The sequence below is a fragment of the Capricornis sumatraensis genome, chromosome 18, assembly GCF_032405125.1.
Source record: "Capricornis sumatraensis isolate serow.1 chromosome 18, serow.2, whole genome shotgun sequence".
NCBI classification, from domain to species: Eukaryota; Metazoa; Chordata; class Mammalia; order Artiodactyla; family Bovidae; genus Capricornis; species Capricornis sumatraensis.
The window spans coordinates 7,257,211-7,276,217 of NC_091086.1; the positions used below are offsets into that span (position 1 = coordinate 7,257,211).

Genomic DNA, 19,007 nt, shown 5'->3' on the forward strand with positions numbered 1-19,007 from the left:
CTACGCCAATCACTCTGCTGGGCAGAAAGGACGGGCGTAACCAAAAAGAGTGCGATCAATATGCGATTAAGGGACCCCTCTGGTTCAGTCTGCTGCACTTTACTGCTGAGGAGCCTGAAACGGGTGGGGAGGAGAGCCAGAGCTGTCCAAGGTCATGTCGGGTAGAGGCAGGCTCCAGAGGGCCCCGGCGGTCTTTTCGCCACCACCCTGTGTATCTCCCTGTCCTGGAGATTTAGGCAGGCTGTAAATGGCCAAGGACCCTCACCTGCAGCCCCTGCTGTCGTGGTGCTTGCCCACGGACGGTGAATGCACTGGCCGAGAGCATGGATTCTGGAATCAGTTGACTTTGAGCTTTGAATCCTGGCTTGCTCACCTATTATGTCCTCAACTGTAAAAGGAGGGCCACTTTAGGACTGGTCCCCTAAGGCTTTGACGGGGACTATGCAGGACACTGCATGTGGCTTGTTCAGGACACTGCCAGCAGTCAGGAAGCACTCAATAAATGTGAGCTGCTAACAGTACTGTCATGAACACCACCACCATCATCATGCTATCACCAGAATCACCGGCACCGGCATCCTACACCATGAGCAGTAGCAGCATACCTGCCTGGGCCCTTCGACTTCCTAAACATCAAAGTCTCTGTTCAAATTCTTCCAAAATCGACAAGATGGTCAGGATCTTATAAGCAAAACCCAAACACATAGCAGTATCCTGCAGGAACCCCAGGGGTACACTCTTTGCTCTGACACCAAGGGCCAGGCGAGTTTCACATTGTCCTCAAGTGTGATGGGAAGAAGCCTGGGACTTTGAATCTGGCTCCAGTACTGTCAGACTCAGGCCAACTTTAAAGTGAGGGAAGTGAGATTCAAGAGTGTGAAGTAGTTATCTTTAACACAGGGATGACACCACCCTCTTCACAAGGTGATTATAAATAGCAGAGGAAGGAAAAAATGCATGAGGTCCGGGTGCCTGGTGCATAGTCGATGCTTAAAAAGATGAATGCTTAAAAAGATGACTGTGCATGTGTGGAACTGGGGATGCATAGACATACATGTCACAGTCTAGGAAAGCAGCAGATACTCCTTGGGGGTTCAGGGTCACAGACGGAGAATCCCTGGTGAAACCACCTGTTCCCGATAGCCACCACCCTGGCATTAGGGGCCGGCATGTAGGGTGAAGGTGAAAGGCAGCCATCTAGCAGCTTTTGAGTACTTACTGAATGCTGGGTACTGTTCTAGGTACACTGCGTGTGTTATTGTACATCTGATTCTCACAGCAAGACTTTGGGACAAGTCCTATCCTAGTGTGCAGATGGGAAGCCTAGGGTTATCACCACACAACTAGGAAACGACAAAGCCGGGATCCACACCTGCTGAGCAGTGTAAATGCATAGCCTGCATTTTCTCCATCGAGCATACGGGAATTTGAGGATCCATGCCTGCTTAACTTCTAGTCTCCCCGACAGTGTGTGTACATATGTGGCGCAGTGGCAAAGAACCTGCCTGCCGATGAAGGAGACATGAGACACAGGGGTTTGATCCCTGGGTTGGGAAGGTCCCCTGGAGGAGAGCATGGTAACCCACCCCAGTCCTCTTGCCTGGAAAAGTCAATGGACAGAGGGGCCTGGCAGGCTACAGTCTATGGGGTCACAAAGAGCTGGACATGACTGAGTGACTGAGCACATGTATGTAAGTATGCATATGCGTGTGGGGGGGCAGGGCATGAGTCTGGGACCACCCTGAGTTTGAGGAACTGGAGTTGGCTACACAACTGAGCAACTGAGCACATGTATGTAAGTATGTGTGTGTGTGTGTGTGTGGGACCACCTTATGTGTGTGTGTGTGTGTGAGACCACCTTATGTGTGTGTGTGTGTGTCTGGGACCACCTTATGTGTGTGTGTGTGTGTGTGTGTGTGTGTGTGTGTGTCTGGGACCACCTTATGCGTGTGTGTGTGTGTGTATGTCTGGGACCACCTTATGTGTGTGTGTGTGGGGGACCACCTTATGTGTGTGTGTGTGTGTCTGGGACCACCTTATGGGTGTGTGTGTGTGTCTGGGACCACCTTATGTGTGTGTGTTGTGCGTGTCTGGGACCACCTTATATGTGTGTGTGTGTGTCTAGGACCACCTTATGTGTGTGTGTGTGTGTGTCTGGGACCACCTTATGTGTGTGTGTGTGTGTCTGGGACCACCTTATGTGTGTGTGTTGTGCGTGTCTGGGACCACCTTATATGTGTGTGTGTGTGTCTAGGACCACCTTATGTGTGTGTGTGTGTGTGTCTGGGACCACCTTATGTGTGTGTGTGTGTGTGTCTGGGACCACCTTATGTGTGTGTGTGTGTGTCTGGGACCACCTTATGTGTGTGTGTGTGTGTCTGGGACCACCTTATGTGTGTGTGTGTGTGTCTGGGACCACCTTATGTGTGTGTGTGTGTGTCTAGGACCACCTTATGTGTGTGTGTGTGTGTCTGGGACCACCTTATGTGTGTGTGTGTGTGTCTAGGACCACCTTATGTGTGTGTGTGTGGGGGGGGGGACCACCTTATGTGTGTGTGTGTGTGTGTGTGACCACCTTATGTGTGTGTGTGTGTGTGTGACCACCTTATGTGTATATGTGTGTCTGGGACCAACTTACGTGTGTGTGTGTGTGTCTGGGACCACCTTGTGTGTGTGTGTGTGTGTCTGGGACCACCTTATGTGTGTGTGTGTGTGTGTGTGTGTGTGTCTGGGACCACCTTGTGTGTGTGTGTGTGTGTGTGTGTGTGTGTCTGGGACCACCTTGTGTGTGTGTGTGTGTGTGTCTGGGACCACCTTATGTGTGTGTGTGTGTGTGTCTGGGACCACCTTATGTGTGTGTGTGTGTGTGTCTGGGACCACCTTATGTGTGTGTGTGTGTGTGTGTCTGGGACCACCTTTTATGTGTGTGTGTGTGTGTGTGTGTGGGACCACCTTATGTGTGTGTGTATGTGTGTCTGGGACCACCTTATGTGTGTGTGTGTCTGGGACCACCTTATACATGTGTGTGTATGTGTGTCTGTGTCTGGGGCTGGCTGCCTGGGCAGGGAGGGCCGTCCGCCCAGCTGCAAAGAAATACTTTGGCTGTCTTGTCCCAGGCCCATAGATGGCACTCTGACACTGTCTACTGGCGGCACGGCTACAGTAGAGAAAGTCACCCCGGAGGCCTGTTGCCCAGAGCCAGTCTGCCTGTCAAGCTTGTCACTGTACCCACAGACCCCCCTGGGGACAGAAGACCAGGGCTGCCAGCTCCCTCCCACTCAGCTTGGACCAGGTGTGTGCATCAGATGGGCTGGGCACCGTCTACAGACTCTTGGCTCGCCTAGAGCCTTCCGATGGTGGCCCTGGGATGCTGGAATCTGGGAAGCTGGGAGGGTTGTGGGCAAGAGGACCCAGTCATGGCTTTGCTGGCCCCTGTAAGGCACACTGAAGGGCTCAGTTATCCAGGAAACTCTCCAGGGGAAAGGGGGCGGGCTCAGGAATCATGTAGCCCTGGGTTACAACTCGACTGCTTACAAGCTTGGGACAAGTCCTTTCAACAAGTCTGAGGCTCAGTTTCCATGTCTGTAAGATGAGAGTTCATAAATCCTTCCTCACAGAGGAAAAGATGAATAAAGTGCCAAGCGGAGTGCGCAGGACCTCTTCCATTTTCTCCAGAGGATAATGTGCTCTAGATACGGCAGGGAGAGGAGGAAGGAGGCAAGGGTTATTCTGGAATTAGCCTGGGTCTCCAGGGAGGACAGGAGAGCTGGAATGTCCATCCTCGGCTTGGCTGAGCTGAGCCTGTCAACCGGGAAGGCTGGCTCGGCAGCCTGCAGGCCTGTTAATCCCCATCCCTGAACCTCCTCAAGCTGGAACCAGAGCTTTCAGGACTGGTTGTTCTGAGAGCAGAGAGGGGTCAGGGGTGGGGGAGACTCAGGAATCCTCCTGTAAGGAAGTCAGGATGGTTGTGGGTTCAAGGGATGTCTCTCACTGGAGGCAAATTAGCTCTTGAGACTTAATCTGCCCACGTTCAAGCAAGAAAATACAAGTATTAAATTCCCCCTGCATCACTATCAAGACTGTAGGGGTCCTCTACTGTACAGCACAGGGGTCTCTGCTCACTACTATGTACCGGCCTGGATGGGAGGGGGTTTGGGGGAGAATGGATACACGTATATGTATGGGTGAGTCCCTTTCCTGTTCACCTGAAATTATCACATTGTTAACTGGCTATACCCCAATACAAAATAAAAAGTTTAAACTTCGGAGAAAAAAAATCCCAAAAAACTGAAGAAAGAAAAAGACTATGTGGGGTCCTCTGTGATTGGCATGGCTGTGATACCACTGGGAAGGCCCCACCAGTTCTGGGGTTTGCTGACAAATACTGCTTGGGGTGAGCTGTAAAGTGGCCTTATCCACTGTCCTTGGAGGAGGGTGGTCAGCAGGGCCTTATCCACTGTCCTTGGAGGGGGGTGGTCAGCAGGGCCTTATCCACTGTCCTTGGAGGGGGGTGGTCAGCAGGGCGTAGCGCCCCCAGCAGCGGGAAGGTGGGGGTGGCCCGCGTACCTGGTAGCCGCGGGGGCAGGCGCAGCGGTGCCGCTCCACTGGGTCCTGGCTGCACGAGCCGTTGTTCTTGCACGGACTGGAGAGGCAGGGATCGCACTTGGCCACGATGTTGATGTCCACTGGCCCTGACGGCAAAGCACAGGGAGTTGGCGGGCGGGCCCCCAGGAGGCTCACCGCCACCCCTCCCTTCTCCTCTGCCCTGGCTCCTTCCTCGGTCAGCCACAGGCTCTCCTCATCTCTGTCCAGACGGCAGCTGGCCCTCTCCAGCCAGCGCATCCAGTCATTGTCCAGAGAGGAAAACAGTCACAGCGGGACATCATTCAGAAGCACTTCTCAGTCAAATCAATTACTGTAATTAGCCTGATTCGATTTTGGTGCTAATCTGCAAACAATGCACCATAATTAGAAACCCCTTGTGTATCTTTTTATATTCGGGAAGCTCCAGGCCCAGGCTCCACTGGGACCTCCCATTCCTCCTTCCCCAAACACCTCTCCCCACTGAATAGTCTGTGCCAGGATAAAGAGGGCACAGACCCTGGGCCAAAGGCACACATAGGAAGTCCTCCTTTCAGAGCCTTTGAGTCGGCAGGAAGAGGTAAGAAATGGCCCCAGCAGACACAGCAATGGTGCTGATGATGGCCAGCTGGGCTCAGTTTTTGCATCCATGACAGTTTCAAACATGCCCTGTTCTCCTTGGCCATCAGGGCTGGAGGCAGGGAGGCCAGGTCCCTGCACAGAGCTTTTGAGCGGGCCTGTGCTGCCGCTGCTGCCAGCGTCGACAGAACCCTGGACAGTCACGCCGTGTTTCACGTCAGGACTTTCAGTTATCCTGGGGTAACAGTCGTCAGTTTGGAGACTGGACTGAGATTGACCCCAGGGTGAGTCTGGCCATTTGTGGGCAGAGTGAACAGAATGGCCTGAGAGAGAACCGGTGCCAGTTGGCTCAACCTTGGCATCACTGAAGAACAGGGACATTGTCCGTTCTAGAGAGACAGTGTGTTCCAGGGACATAACGAAGTTTTAGAGGTAAAGTATATCTGTAAATCTAAATAAATACTGCGACTTTAGGATATAAGCAAAGGACTTTAACAAACAAATCTGTATAGTACAAATGGAAAGTAAGTTTTTTGAAAAAAAAAAAGTTCCCCCAATAACCAAAGGCAAAATATAAAGGTATATAATATTTTACCTGTTGAATTAGCAATGATTACAAAATAAGATAAAATAATGCAAGGGTCTGATGAAAAATGTACCCCAACGATGCTACTAGGAGCGAAAATTGGTTACAACCCTTTCTGGAAATCAATTTGGCAATAAATGTGAAAACCTTTGCAATGATCATATACTTTGGCTCAGTAATTTTTGTTCTCTGAATCTTATCTAAGAATGTAATTTTAAATAGAGACAGCCATGGTAAGGAAAAAAATGGGAAATACTCTAAAAGTTCAAACTCAGGACCTGGTTAAAGTTCCTGGGGAGTTAGAGTGGAGTGGTGCAGCTTGGTGATCAAGACCATGCTGTGGGATCGGAGGGACCTGGGATTCTCTTCACTGTGTAATCTTGAGACGTCAACTAACCTCAGTAAGCCTCAGGTTTCTCATTTTGGGGAATTAAAGGACTCCGTGGAAAGTGAGAATTAAATGAACAATACATTAAAAAATGCCTAACAGAATGCCTGCTATAGAATAAGAACCTGGTAGTAGTTTGTTATCATGATAACCATGCAGTCAATCAAAATTTCATGAGATCAAAGTATGCTGCAGTAAAATGGGAAAGTGCTTATGCTCTAAGAATGTTGGGTGAAAAAATTCAGGTTAAAGATTTTCCCAGCTATGCAAAAATAGGTAGGGTAAGAAGTCAATGAGGAATACATAGAAACAGCAGCAAGGGGCTTAGGGGAACAAAGGGCAAATGGACGCTTAGATGCAGGTCTACGTTGGTTTCAGCATCTGAGTCTTTGTGTGGCCGATGGAAGAAACGGGACAGTGGTTTTGGAAGTCACACTTGTTGAGACGCCTAGCTCTGCCAGGCTGTTGGAGACAGAGCAGACCCTGCGGGGCGGGGGTGGGGGGAGGCGTGCAGAGATGTGTGCGGGGGTGGGGGGGGTCAGCACCTACCTTTGCACTGGAAGCGGTGGGTGGGCGTGGTGAGCAGGAGTCGGTCAGCCATGGGCTCAGGGCTGCTGCAGCGGGCGATGCCGGGCTCCTTGTACCCAGCTTTCACCCACTCTGACAGCCAGCGGAGGCTGCAGTCACAATGGAGCGGGTTGGTTCCCAGTGCCCTAGGAGGCAGAGCAGGAAATCAGGGTCCCCTGCCCAGACCAGCCCATAGGCTCCCAAGTCCCTTGAAAAAGTAGACGATTTAGACTTTGCCTAGACTGGGGGTGTCCAACAGGAGGACCAGCAAAGACATTATTCCTACTGGGGTGAGGTCAATGACTCCAGACTGTATCTCCAATCCCGGAAGATGTTCCAACCCCACACAAGCTCCTTCCCTCTCTGAGGTATGGTCTCACCTACCCTGGTGAGATCCCATGCTCAACTCATCCCCGATTCCAGCCCCTCTGGGAGGCTTCTGGGGCCTTCTGCCATTGATTACCTGGCTCTCTTGCCCCACTAAAGGGTGCACTGGAGGAAAAACTCAGAGAGAAGGTTTTGATACCCAGCAACCTAGGAGGCAGCTTCAGACCACCAAAAGGGGCTCCGAGGATGCCAGTTCAAATACGCTGCATTGGCTAGTGACTGTTTTGAGTTGAAGGCACTTAAGAAACACGAGATGCTGTTTCTGCCTAAAAGCAGGTCACATTTCCTATGAGAAAGGTACCCTCCCTGCGCTAGAAAGAAAAGAACATTCTTATCATCAGAGACTAGGAGTTGACACCAGAATGGATCTGTACAAATAAACCTACTAAAATATTTCCTAGTCACTGTTCCATGACTTACTGCCTCTCACCCAAGCCCCTCTGTCTTGTTACATGGGTGCATAGTAACTTATTTGTGTCTAACTCTTTGTGAAGCCTTGGACTATAGCCCATCAGGCTCCTCTGTCCATGGGAATTTCCAGGCAAGAATACTGGGTGGGTTGGCAGGCCCTCCTCCAGGGGATCTTCCCAACCCAGGGATCGAATCCCGTCTCCTGCATCTCCTGCACTGGCAGGTGGATTCTTTACCACTGAGCCACCAGGGAAGCCCTTTGTCTTATTATAGCCCCACACTGTATCATTCTTTCTGTAAAAACATATACAGGAATTCCTTTGTGGTCCACTGGTTTGGGGTCTGCGTTCTCAATGCTGTGGGCCCAGGGTCAGTCCCTAGCTGGGGAACTATAAAACTAAAAATCCCACAAACCACACAGCACGGACAAGAAAAAACAAACAAACAAACAGATAATGTCTATCAACCTTGGTATCTTTGGATTTTCAATTTCCTTTTGAAGACTCCCATGTACACATAAAAATATTAAATGATTTATATGCTTTTCTCCTGTTAATGTGTCTTATGTCAGGCTGGCCATAGAACCAAAGAGGGTATAAGGAAAGTTTTCCTCCCCTATAGCACTCAGCTTTAAAATGTAGGGGAGGGAAGCCTACAAAGAAAGACACGTCCAGTGCAGATACCTCCAAAGTGCTGTCTGGGAAGAAAACGTGAAAACTTCCACTGAGTTTTAATGAGAGCCTTTTCCGGGCCTTCCTGAGAGCTCAGTTGGTAAAAAATCTGCCTGTAATGCAGAGACCCTGGTTTGATTCCTGGGTTGGGAAGATCTGCTGGAGACGGGACAGGCTACCCACTCCAGGATTCATGGGCTTCCCTTGTGGCTCAGCTGGTAAAGAATCCACCTGTAATGTGGGAGACCTGGGTTTGAGCCCTGGGTTGGGAAGTTCCCATGGAGAAGGGAAAGGCTACCCACTCCAGTATTTGGGCCTGGAGAATTCCATGGACTATATAGTCAGATACGACTGAGTGACTTTCACTTTTAATTTTCTAGCTTTTGACTATTTTATAATATGCATGTATAATATATCAGTATTGTAGTATATATGTACAATATGAAAATAATTAAATATACAGAGAGTTGATATACAGACTCAAACATGTTCACTGGGAGAGATATGCAGGACCTAATATTTAGGGGCCCCAGTATCCCCTGTGTGAAGTGGGAGGGGCTACCTAATTCTGAATTTGGAGAGCATCTGTGTGTTGGCATCAAGGCAAACCTGGATTTGAACCAGGTCTTTGCCACCTACTAGCTGTGCAACCCCTGGATCAAGTCTTCAGCTTTTTAAATTTCAGTTTCACCATGTCTCCCAATGGGATAAAAATGCCTGATTTGCTATAAGAAATACATGAGATTATTCATTTAAAGTGTTGAGCACATAGTAAGAGTTTTATGTTCATTCTTATTAAACATTTATATTGTTTACATAATTGATGCTGCTGCTCATGAAGGCATCTGAAGCTGGGAACACACAAGGTACTCAGTCTGGGTGTGTTTCTGTCAATAAAACATGTTCCATACATACGGAAAGAATCACACTGAGGTGGTAATGGTGACACTATTACTCCTGGCATTACAGGCTTTCCTGTTTTGAGTAGATGCATGAAGGGGAGAAACAGGGCTACTTACAGATGGGAAAGAGATGTCAGGTCATTGAAGGAGCCTTCGGGAACACTGGAGATGTCGTTGCCGTGGAGGGTGCTGAAGCAGAAGCACAGAGCAGAAGGTCAACCTTCAGTAAGTGCTGTGAACTCACTACCCTCTCTTGGCGTCCCAGGCTGGCTAGTCACGCCTCTGAGCCCACAGAGCCCCGCTGCCGGCAGTGGGAGGGGCCACCTCCTTTAAGTCACGAGCATGGACGCTTCCACACTCAGCTCAGAAGCAGGAATGCAGTGGGTAGAGGGTTTGGGAAAGACCAAGATGGATTAGACGTGGGATGGAATCAGAAATCAGTCCCTTTCAGCTGTGGAACACTGGGTAAGTTATTTTCTTTTCCGGGGCCTCCATTTTTACACCTGAAAAATGGAGAGAGAGCGATCTAAAGAAGACACTGGGGTTTCAGAGATAATGGGGAGAACTGTGGTTGAGATGGGGCGTTCTGGAGCTGAGCTGCTTGTATTCAAACTCTGACTCTGCCACCTACCAGCGGTATGACTATGGGCAAAGTTACTCACCCTCTCTCTGCCGTGGTTTCCTACTGTAAAATGGGAATGAAAGAAAGTAAGGAGATTTGCCATAGCAGGTAGCTGTGGGTGCATTAGTCCATGTGGAGCCTGGCATTTTCTAAGTACTAAACGGTTAACCATTATTAATACTCGTAAAAGGTCTTGAGCAATGTCTGGTACAGATCATGAAACTGGTTCCCTTCATATTTACCTAGAGAGATTTAAGGGGGATTGAGAAATGCTATCAATCCCAGCTAAGGAGACAGAAAGAAGGGCTGTATATTTAACTTATTTAACTTATATGCTGAGTACATCATAAGAAATGCTGGGCTGGGTGAAGCACAAGCTGGAATCAAAACTGCCCAGAGAAATATCAATAACCTCAGATACGCAGATGACACCACCCTTATGGCAGAATGCAAAGAAGAACTAACGAGCCTCTTGATGAAAGTGAAAGAGGAGAGTGAAAAAGTTGGCTTAAAACTCAGCATTCGAAAAAACAAAATCATGGCATCTGGTCCCATCATTTCATGGCAAATAGATGGGGAAACAGTCGAAAGAGTGACAGACTATTTTCAGTTCAGTTCAGTTCAGTCGCTCAGTCTCTTCGCGGCCCCATGAATTGCAGCACACCAGGCCTCCCTGTCCATCCCCAACTCCCGGAGTTCACTCAGATTCCTGTCCATTGAGTCAGTGATGCCATCCAGCCATCTCATCCTCTGTCGTCTCCTTCTCCTCCTGCTCACAATCCCTCCCAGCATCAGAGTCTTTGCCAATGAGTCGACTCTTCGCACGAGGTGGCCAAAGTACTGGAGTTTCAGCTTAAGCATCATTCCTTCCAAAGAAATCCCAGGGCTGATCTCCTTCAGAATGGACTGGCTGGATCTCCTTGCAGTCCAAGGGACTCTCAAGAGTCTTCTCCAACACCACAGTTCAAAAGCATCAATTCTTTGGTGCTCAGCCTTCTTCACAGTCCAACTCTCACATCCATACATGACCACTGGAAAAACCATAGCCTTGACTAGATGGACCTTTGTTGGCAAAGTAATGTCTCTGCTTTTTAATATGCTATCTAGGTTGGTCATAACTTTTCTTCCAAGGAGTTAGCGTCTTTTAATTTCATGGCTGCAGTCACCATCTGCAGTGATTTTGGAGCCCAAAAAAATAAAGTTTGACACTGTTTCCCCACCTATTTCCCATGAAGTGATGGGACTGGATGCCATGACTTTATTTTGGGGGGCTCCAAAATCACTGCAGATGGTGACTGCAGCCATGAAATTAGAAGACACTTACTCCTTGGAAGAAAAGCTAGGATCAACCTAGACAGCATATTAAAAATTAGAGACATTACTTTTTCAACAAAGGTCCATCTAGTCAAAGCTATGGTTTTTCCATTAGTCATATAAGGATGTGAGAGTTGGACTTAAAGAAAGCTGAGCACTTAAGAATTGAACTGTGGTGTTGGAGAAGACCCTTAAGAGTCCCTTGGACTGCAAGGAGATCAAACCAGTCAATCCCAAAGGAAATCAGTCCTGAATATACATTGGAAAGACTGATGGTGAAGTTGAAACTCCAAATCTTTGGCTACCTGATGCGAAGAACTGACTCACTGGAAAAGACCCGATGCTGGGAAAGGTTGAAGGTGGGAGGACAAGGGGACAACAGAGGATGAGATGGCTGAATGGCATCACCAACATGATGGACATGAGTTTGAGCAAGCTCTGGGAGTTGGTGATGGACAAGGATGCCTGGCATGCTGCATCAATGGGGTCACAAAGAGTCAGACACCACTGAGCGAGTGAACTGAACTGAGAACTGCTGTCAACCCCAGCTAAGGAGACAGAGGGAAGGGGGCACTCGGCCCCTGGAGAGATTCCCTGGAGCTGGACATTCATCTTTATGGGAAAGGGTTTGGCATCAACCACACACATACGTGGGTCTCACTCTTATGTGCATTATCTGGCAGTATGTCTGAGGGGCCAGGCAAGCTGCTTGGCATTAATCACACCTCTCTCCACTCTGTGGTGCAGTAACTGGGGGCTATTCTCACTTGCAGGGTGGGGACACACTGAGCTTTCAATAAATGCCTGGAGAACAGGTCTGTGAAAAAGCTGAAGGAACATGGTTTTGCTGCTCAAGTAACAACACGAGTGAATCCCCAATTCGTGGGCTATCTCCCCATGGAGGGAGGGATGCGTCATCCACTGCAAAGAAAAAAAATCCCCATGCTGATGACTCAGTTTGGGTCTGGCCTGGGAAATGCAAGGTGGAGGATATCCACAGAAACTCAAAGGTTTCCTCGGTGATTGCTGGGCACCATCCCCTGGGCTGCGAAGGGAGCCCTAGTTGAATGAGGGGTGATTAACATTGACTGTGGAAGTGTAAACAGGATAATAACTTAAGAACCTGCTCTTTGGTTTTCCTGTTAGCTGATGTTAGCCTGCCCTGGGTCTTCAGCTGGAATATAGATGTGAGCTTAATTACACTTAATAACAAGTAAAGCATCTTGAGCTGACCGAGCGCTGCGGCTAATACACACACACGTTTCTGAACCCCATTCCCAGAAATTCTGATTCAGTGGACTCTGCATTTCTAACACGCTCCCAGGTGATGCTGCTGCCCTGGTCCTCCAGACCACAGCTGGTTGTCCCGCGTTGCTCTCCTCATTACCATAAGCTCCTTCCCCTCCATCCCTCATCTCCTTGAGTAGTGGTCCTCAATGCCTAGGCAGCCAGGACAACAGGATGAAAGTGCCCAGTCCTCTAAACAGTGTTCGTGTAGCTTCTCACCTTCCCGGATAAGAAGGGGCTGAAGCACTTCCTCACACATCCATCAGTATCATTTAGTCTCTAATCCATGTGGTCACTTATGAATCAGAGTGGCTCCGGACTGCTATTAACTTGGATGTCTTCAGGACTGCTTGCTGTTTGCAAGCAAATGCACCCAACCCCATTGTTAATCGCTTCCGAATGTGGCTCAGGCCCCTGGAGAGGCACAAAGCTCTAATTTAAAAACACCAAATGACCCAAAGGCAGCTTTGGTCCTGTGACTCCTGCAAGTCACACTCCCATTTGTTATGAGCTGAGCCGCTGAGATCTCTATAAACTGCCAAGTAATGGGGCTGTAATTTACTGGGATGATGCTACAGAAATCTGCCTACGCTGCAGGTTCTGGCTTCTGGTTTGGCCCCCAAAGAAGGACTCTCGCATGTCCAGTCACCCTCTTAAAGGATGCCAGGGGAGTGGGACCAATGCGCCCTCCTGGGAAGCACTTTTCTCTGTCGTTCTCCCTTATACCTCATGGAGGTGGGGAGGGCAGGGAGAAGGTGATGCGGGGTGGGTGCTGGCAAGCAACTCTGAACTGGACATGACTCATCTTCAAGTGCCTGGTACTCCTTTTTTCCACCTGACTCTCAGGTGGTGTTCAAGCAGCCTGGGGAACTCCAGGATGCATGTGAGAACATCAGGAAGGCGGCAGGAGGGCGTAACCATTCCCTGCCAGTTCTTCATCGCCTGAACCTGGATCTGCATAATTAGATGATGCTCACGGCCTGTATAACAGATGACATGAACTGCCCTTGTCCTAAATGTGGGATGGGGTGGGTGAATTCTCTTCTGAGCAAACTAGGCAACTCCCAGGTGACCTGGGAGCTGTCTAGAGCCAGAAAACATGGGTTCAAATCCTTATTCGGATAATCAATGCCTGTGTAACTAAGACAACTGACGTATTCTTTCTGTGCCTCAGTTTTCTCATCTCTAAAATGGAGGCGTTCTTAATATCTACTTCCCTGGTGGCTCAGTGATAAAGAATCTGCCTGTGACACAGGAGACACGGGACTGATCCCTGGGCTGGGAAGATACCCTGGAGGAGGAAACGGCAACCCATTCCAGTATTCTTGCCTGGAGAATCCCATGGACAGAGGAGCCTAGCGGGCTACAGTCTATAGCATCACAAAAGAGTTGGACATGACTTAGCAACTAAACAATTTGTAGTAGATATTTTTAGGGATATGGGTTGATCAACATCAAACACCTCTTTTCTGTTAACAGCTCCTCCCTCTTCCATGGGGACTCACCCCTCCCCACCTCTGAGTCCAAGCGGTTTGGCCTTGTGGGCAGAGCTATGGGCCAGGTCTGCCCAATCGGAGGCATGGTGATTGCTCTGAGGTTGAGCATGTGACCTAAGCAAGTCAATGAGAGACATTTCTGGGGTTTTCCTTGGAATTATGACGACAGAGGCAGTTTCACTCTGTGAGGCAGAAAGAGGCGCATTTCTGACAGTACCCCCAGGGTACTGGCATCCGGCCCTAGAACCTAATACCTACTATTGCATTTTTCAGTTCCCTGCATTGATACAGTCTCTATTTCTGTCAAAGGTAGTTTGAACTGGTTGTCTTTGCGTTCATTCGGGAAGGGATCTCATTTACTGCTTCACTCCTCTCAAGGCATTACTCACCCAAGGTGGAAGCCTGAAGCCTTGCCTTGCAGCCTATTGTTCCCAAGGGGCCCCGTGAGGGGTTCCAGCAGACATGGTGACTTCTGGCAGAGCCGCCCTGTGTGCCTTACCTTTCTGCCCATATCTTTCATGCCACCCCACTCTTTAATTCTTATCCCAGCCCTCTCTGGGTAGGAAATAAAAATCTATTTTTAAAGAGACCACATACCCTCCCCCACCCCTAGTCTTCAAGAAAAGTCTGAATTGAGAGGCAATAAAAATCGATGATAACCAGGACTTCTCTGGTGGTCCAGTGGCTACGATGCCAAGCTCCCAGTGTAGGGGGCCCGGGCTTGATCCCTGGTCAGGGAACTAGATCCCACATGCTGCGACTAGAGATTCCACACACCACAACTAAGGCCCCGTGTGGCCAAATAAATAAACAGATGGTAACCCACAATGGAGCAGGATGGAAGGCGGTAAACAGAGCGATAGGCTGGAAGCCAAGAGACACGGGTTCCAGCCTTGGTCCTGCTCCCACCTCGTAACTCGTCAGCAGTCTCCACCCTGCCCCCACCCCCAGAAGCCACCTTCCAGCTGCTCATGGAGTTTCCTGTATACACTCCTCACACACACGTCCTTCCCGACTTCCAGGCTTGTCCAGAGAATGTATATTTCTCCTGCCTCCCATGGACGGAGGAGCCTGGTAGGCTGCAGTCCATGGGGTCGCTAAGAGTCGGACACGACTGAGCGACTTCACTTTCATGCATTGGAGAAGGAAATGGCAACCCACTCCAGTGTTCTTGCCTGGAGAATCCCAGGGACAGGGAAGCCTAGTGGGCTGCCGTCTATGGGGTCGCACAGAGTCGGACACGACTGAAGTGACTTAGCAGCAGCAGCAGCAGAATGTTCTTTACTCCATCCCAATTTAGGTGTCTCCCTCTGACATTTCAGACTCAGCCTTCAGAACAGAAGTTAACAGCAGTAATTCAGACAGCAAACAGTCTTGGGTTCAAATCCCAACTTGATTCTCCTGGTGTGTCACTTTGGAAAAGCTACTCAATCTTGCCAAGCCTGTGTTTCCTCATCTGGAAAATGGGGATAATAGTGGTATATTCTTCCTAGAGTTGATGGAAGAGTGAATATGACAATGCAACAGAAGTGTCGAGCCCAGTGTGCAGTGCACAGTCAGCGTTTAATAAATGTCAGCAGTGAGAACTGTTTTTAAATCAGAAAGTCTTGCTGATGACCAGCACTGGCGTGAGTGCCTCTCTTGTATTCCTGTGGCTCTCTTACAGGCATCACCCAGTACGGGCAGTTGCTCTGTGTCCCCTTAGACCATGTGCTCTCGGAAAGCATAAACTGCTACCTTCGCTATTGCCACCCTCTTCCTCCCAGTGTTGAGCATAGCATTAACTCACAGTGGGCATTCAGGAAAGAATGAATAAATGAATGAACTTGAGCAAGGCATTCAACCTTTCTGAATCTGTCTCCTTGTCTTTAAATGAATGGTTTGGACAGGATGATTTCTGAGATTCACTCCTGATTTCTAAAACTCATAATTAAACTTTTTTTTTTTTTTTTTGTGGCACCAAAAAGGGCCAAACTAGGGCCATGGTTTGAAGGTCACAAGGAGTCACCTTTTGGCTCTCCAGGACTGTCTGATGTTCAACATCTGGTCCCCAGCCGGGAACGTCCCTGGTCGTCCAGTGGTTAAGACTGCATACTTCTGCTGCAGGGGGCAAAGGGAACTAAGATCCCTCATGTCATACAGCCAAAAACCAGGAATATGGTTGTCTGGAAGGGAGTGAGTTCTTGGTCTCTGAGGGTAATCAAGCAGAGGGCAAATGGGGCCCTTCACAGAGATGTTGCAGGAAGGGTCCATACAGTCAGCTAAGCAGTGAAGAACAGCCCTGGGTGCATACACAGCAAGCACAGGGACTTACTTCAGGGACTAGGAGCTAAAAATACAGAGGATGATGAATGACAATAGCCCACTTGCTCCCTCACAAGCCCACACTGACACAGTCCTCCCGGCGCTGATTCCAGCTGGCCCTCTTGTGACTGGGCAATGACAGCTGGGACCACACGCACTTAGCGCGTGTGGCTCGGGGTGGGGCAAAGATCAGGGAACAGGCGGATCCCCCAAGGTCTAGAATGTCTGGGGGAAAGTTCTCTTCCAGCTATTTTTAGATTAGGAGTCAGGTAGGAAAAGCATATTTTCACACAATATTTTGTACTCCAAAGCTTCTCGACCAATGTACTATCTGAAATATATTCATATCCACCTGCCAACACACACACAAACTCCATCTCTCTCCTCTCATTTCGCCTCTCTCTCTCTCTCCACCTCTCTCATAAATGTCAGGTCTTTCTTCCTGCTTTCCAGAACATTTTTTGGCCTTTTTCTATAGCTAGACCTTGCTGCTCATCCTCCTTCATCCCAAACTGCCCGTATCCCTGGGTCTTGGATCATTTCTGAAGTTTTAATCAAATTAATGGAATCCTTTAGATATGAGAAAGGAATATACAAATGTCCACATGCAGCTACTGATACTACAATTACTTATTTTAAAAGCCCTATCTGGGACTTCCCTGGTGGTGCAGTAGAGAAGAATCCATCTGCTGATGCAGGGGACACCGATTTGATATGTGGTCTGGGAAGGTTCCACATGGAGCAACTAAGCCTGTGCACCTCAACTTCTGAGCCCGCACTCTAGAGTCTGTGAGCTGCAACTACTGAGCCCGGGTGCTGCTACTACTGGAGCCTGTGCCGCCTAGAGCCCGCGGCTGCGACCGCTGAAGTCCGCGCGCCTAGAGCAAGGAGAAGCCACCACACTGCAACCAAGAGGAGCCCCCGCTCGCCACAACAGAGGTGTCCAGCTCTGAAGACCCAGTGCCCAAAAAAACCTTAAAAAAAAGCCTACTTTGTTTCCCACCCCATTATAAATGTTACTACTTTCATTCATCTTTACCTCTGTCTTCATTTATTACAGAAATGACTTGATGTTACCAAGTTAGCCTTCAATAGTTCTTTCCATTTACCCATGCTCTGTTATAGTCCTTTGTGGTTATCAACGTTTACCAGTTGTAACTGTAACATATACACAAATTAGGTTTACTTTTTCACATAATGCTGTGTAGTAAACAGGCTCCCACTCTGCTCTCTAGTTTTCCTCTTTACCTCTTTTAATAATTGTACTTCATCGACCGGTTGCACCATGCTTTCCTTATATATTCCCACTATGGCCCTTCTGAGTAATATTTAAAATTTAGGTTAAAAATAACAGTGCAACTAAGGTCTTAATGCAGAGAACCTTTCTCTCTTTTTGGATTATTTTTTCGTAAAAAATTCCTAGGTGTGCAATTACTGCAAGAAAGGATACAAATATTATAAAAGAAATGTAGCCCATAAACATTTTAATTTTTCCTGCTTTGGCCCTTATGCAGAGAATGGTTGCTCCCCACTGAGGCAGACAGTTTGGATGAGAGCCTCTAAGATCCCCTTTTCTGTTCGAGAGCCCATCATTCTAAAATGATGCTGCGAAAAGCCTACCCGTTCTGAAGTCAAGAGACAAACATAAGTGTGTTGGACGTGTCTGTGGACTCCTGGTGAACTAATGACAGCTCTGGTCCTGGAATGACACCAACGAGGTGCTGAGGAAGCAGGAAATCCTGGGCAGGGGGTTCTGCGCACCCCACCATCCTGGTCGACAGACAGATGGACAGGCAAACCTCTTTCCCCCTTCCACACATTGAGCTGCCCCAACCAGAATGGCTCTAATTATGAACACATGGACACAGACCCCACTGAGATGGTGGGTCCCACCCATGGCAGCCCATCTATGCCCAGAACTAGAAGACTTGTGGGGGGTCAAGAAGCTGGGATTGAGGGGTGGTGGGGCAGCAGGTGCAGCCGTAGTCCCGGCCAGTAAGACAAGCCCCATTGTCTTCAGGTCGAAACAGGGAAATGGTTCTGCTGATGTTTGTATTCTCCAGCTCCCCTGAGAAGCTGGATAATAAATAAGTGACAATAACTGATTGCACACTGTCAGCACGGGCACTTTTTTGCGCCTAGAGAATTGATCTTTAATAACAGCACAGAGGACATGTGGTGGGAGTTGTCGCTGACACTGGTATTTTATGGGCCTCAATAAATCACATCAGCTTGGAGGCTCATGAACGGACCCACTTGTTGGGTGCTGTCTGCTGACCATCACTGGGTCCTGGGAAGGATCCTGGGGCTCCGAGTCAGAAAGCTTGATTCTGCAACCTCCTGACCGCTGAATTTTGGTCCAGTGATGGTACCAATCTGGGCCTCAGTTTTCCTATCTTTAAAATGGGTATAATTCTCTCACTCTCACAACATTGTTTGCAGAAGATTCCATGAGGCAATGACCACAAAAAGCCCTGTAAAATATGGCTATGACTATTATAGTCATAATAGTCCAAAAGGGTAAGAAGTTGATAGGCTTGGCAGCAGAGTGTTTGGCATCTCTCTTCTCACAGGAATATCATTCAAAGGATCCTCCCTTGCCAAGAAAACAGGTGCAATATGGCAAAGCACAAAAATCAGGTGACAAAGGGCCCAGGGTGAGGGGTGGCAGTGAGGTGCCACTCCTGCCGTGGCAAGTGTTGATGTGAAAACAGCCATAACAAACGCATATAAAGTGTTTCTCATGGACGGAGCCGTGCTGAGTGCTTTACACACAGTATCTCATTTAATCCTCATAAGACTCTGTGAGGCACTTGCCCTCACTATCTGATTTCATGGGTGAAAAGACACACATCTGGGGAGGGGCAGAGCCATGCCTGGAAAGCAAGGGACCCCACGGCCATCTCGCCTCT

General features: G+C 48.8%; 1 protein-coding gene across 2 annotated transcripts in view; it reads right to left on the reverse strand.

Annotated features, from left to right (window-relative positions):
* SLIT3 (slit guidance ligand 3) overlaps window positions 1-19,007 on the reverse strand; it is a 722,678-nt gene that overhangs the window by 43,152 nt on the left and 660,519 nt on the right. Inside the window, exons 24-27 of one of the 2 annotated variants that reach the window (XM_068990417.1) lie at window positions 9,190-9,261; window positions 6,678-6,847; window positions 5,341-5,352; window positions 4,567-4,694 (exon numbers count right to left, since the gene is read on the reverse strand). In XM_068990417.1, the coding sequence (XP_068846518.1) occupies window positions 4,567-4,694; window positions 5,341-5,352; window positions 6,678-6,847; window positions 9,190-9,261 (382 nt within the window). The remainder of the gene's footprint in view (window positions 1-4,566; window positions 4,695-5,340; window positions 5,353-6,677; window positions 6,848-9,189; window positions 9,262-19,007) is intronic. The other variant, XM_068990416.1, reaches the window with a different exon arrangement.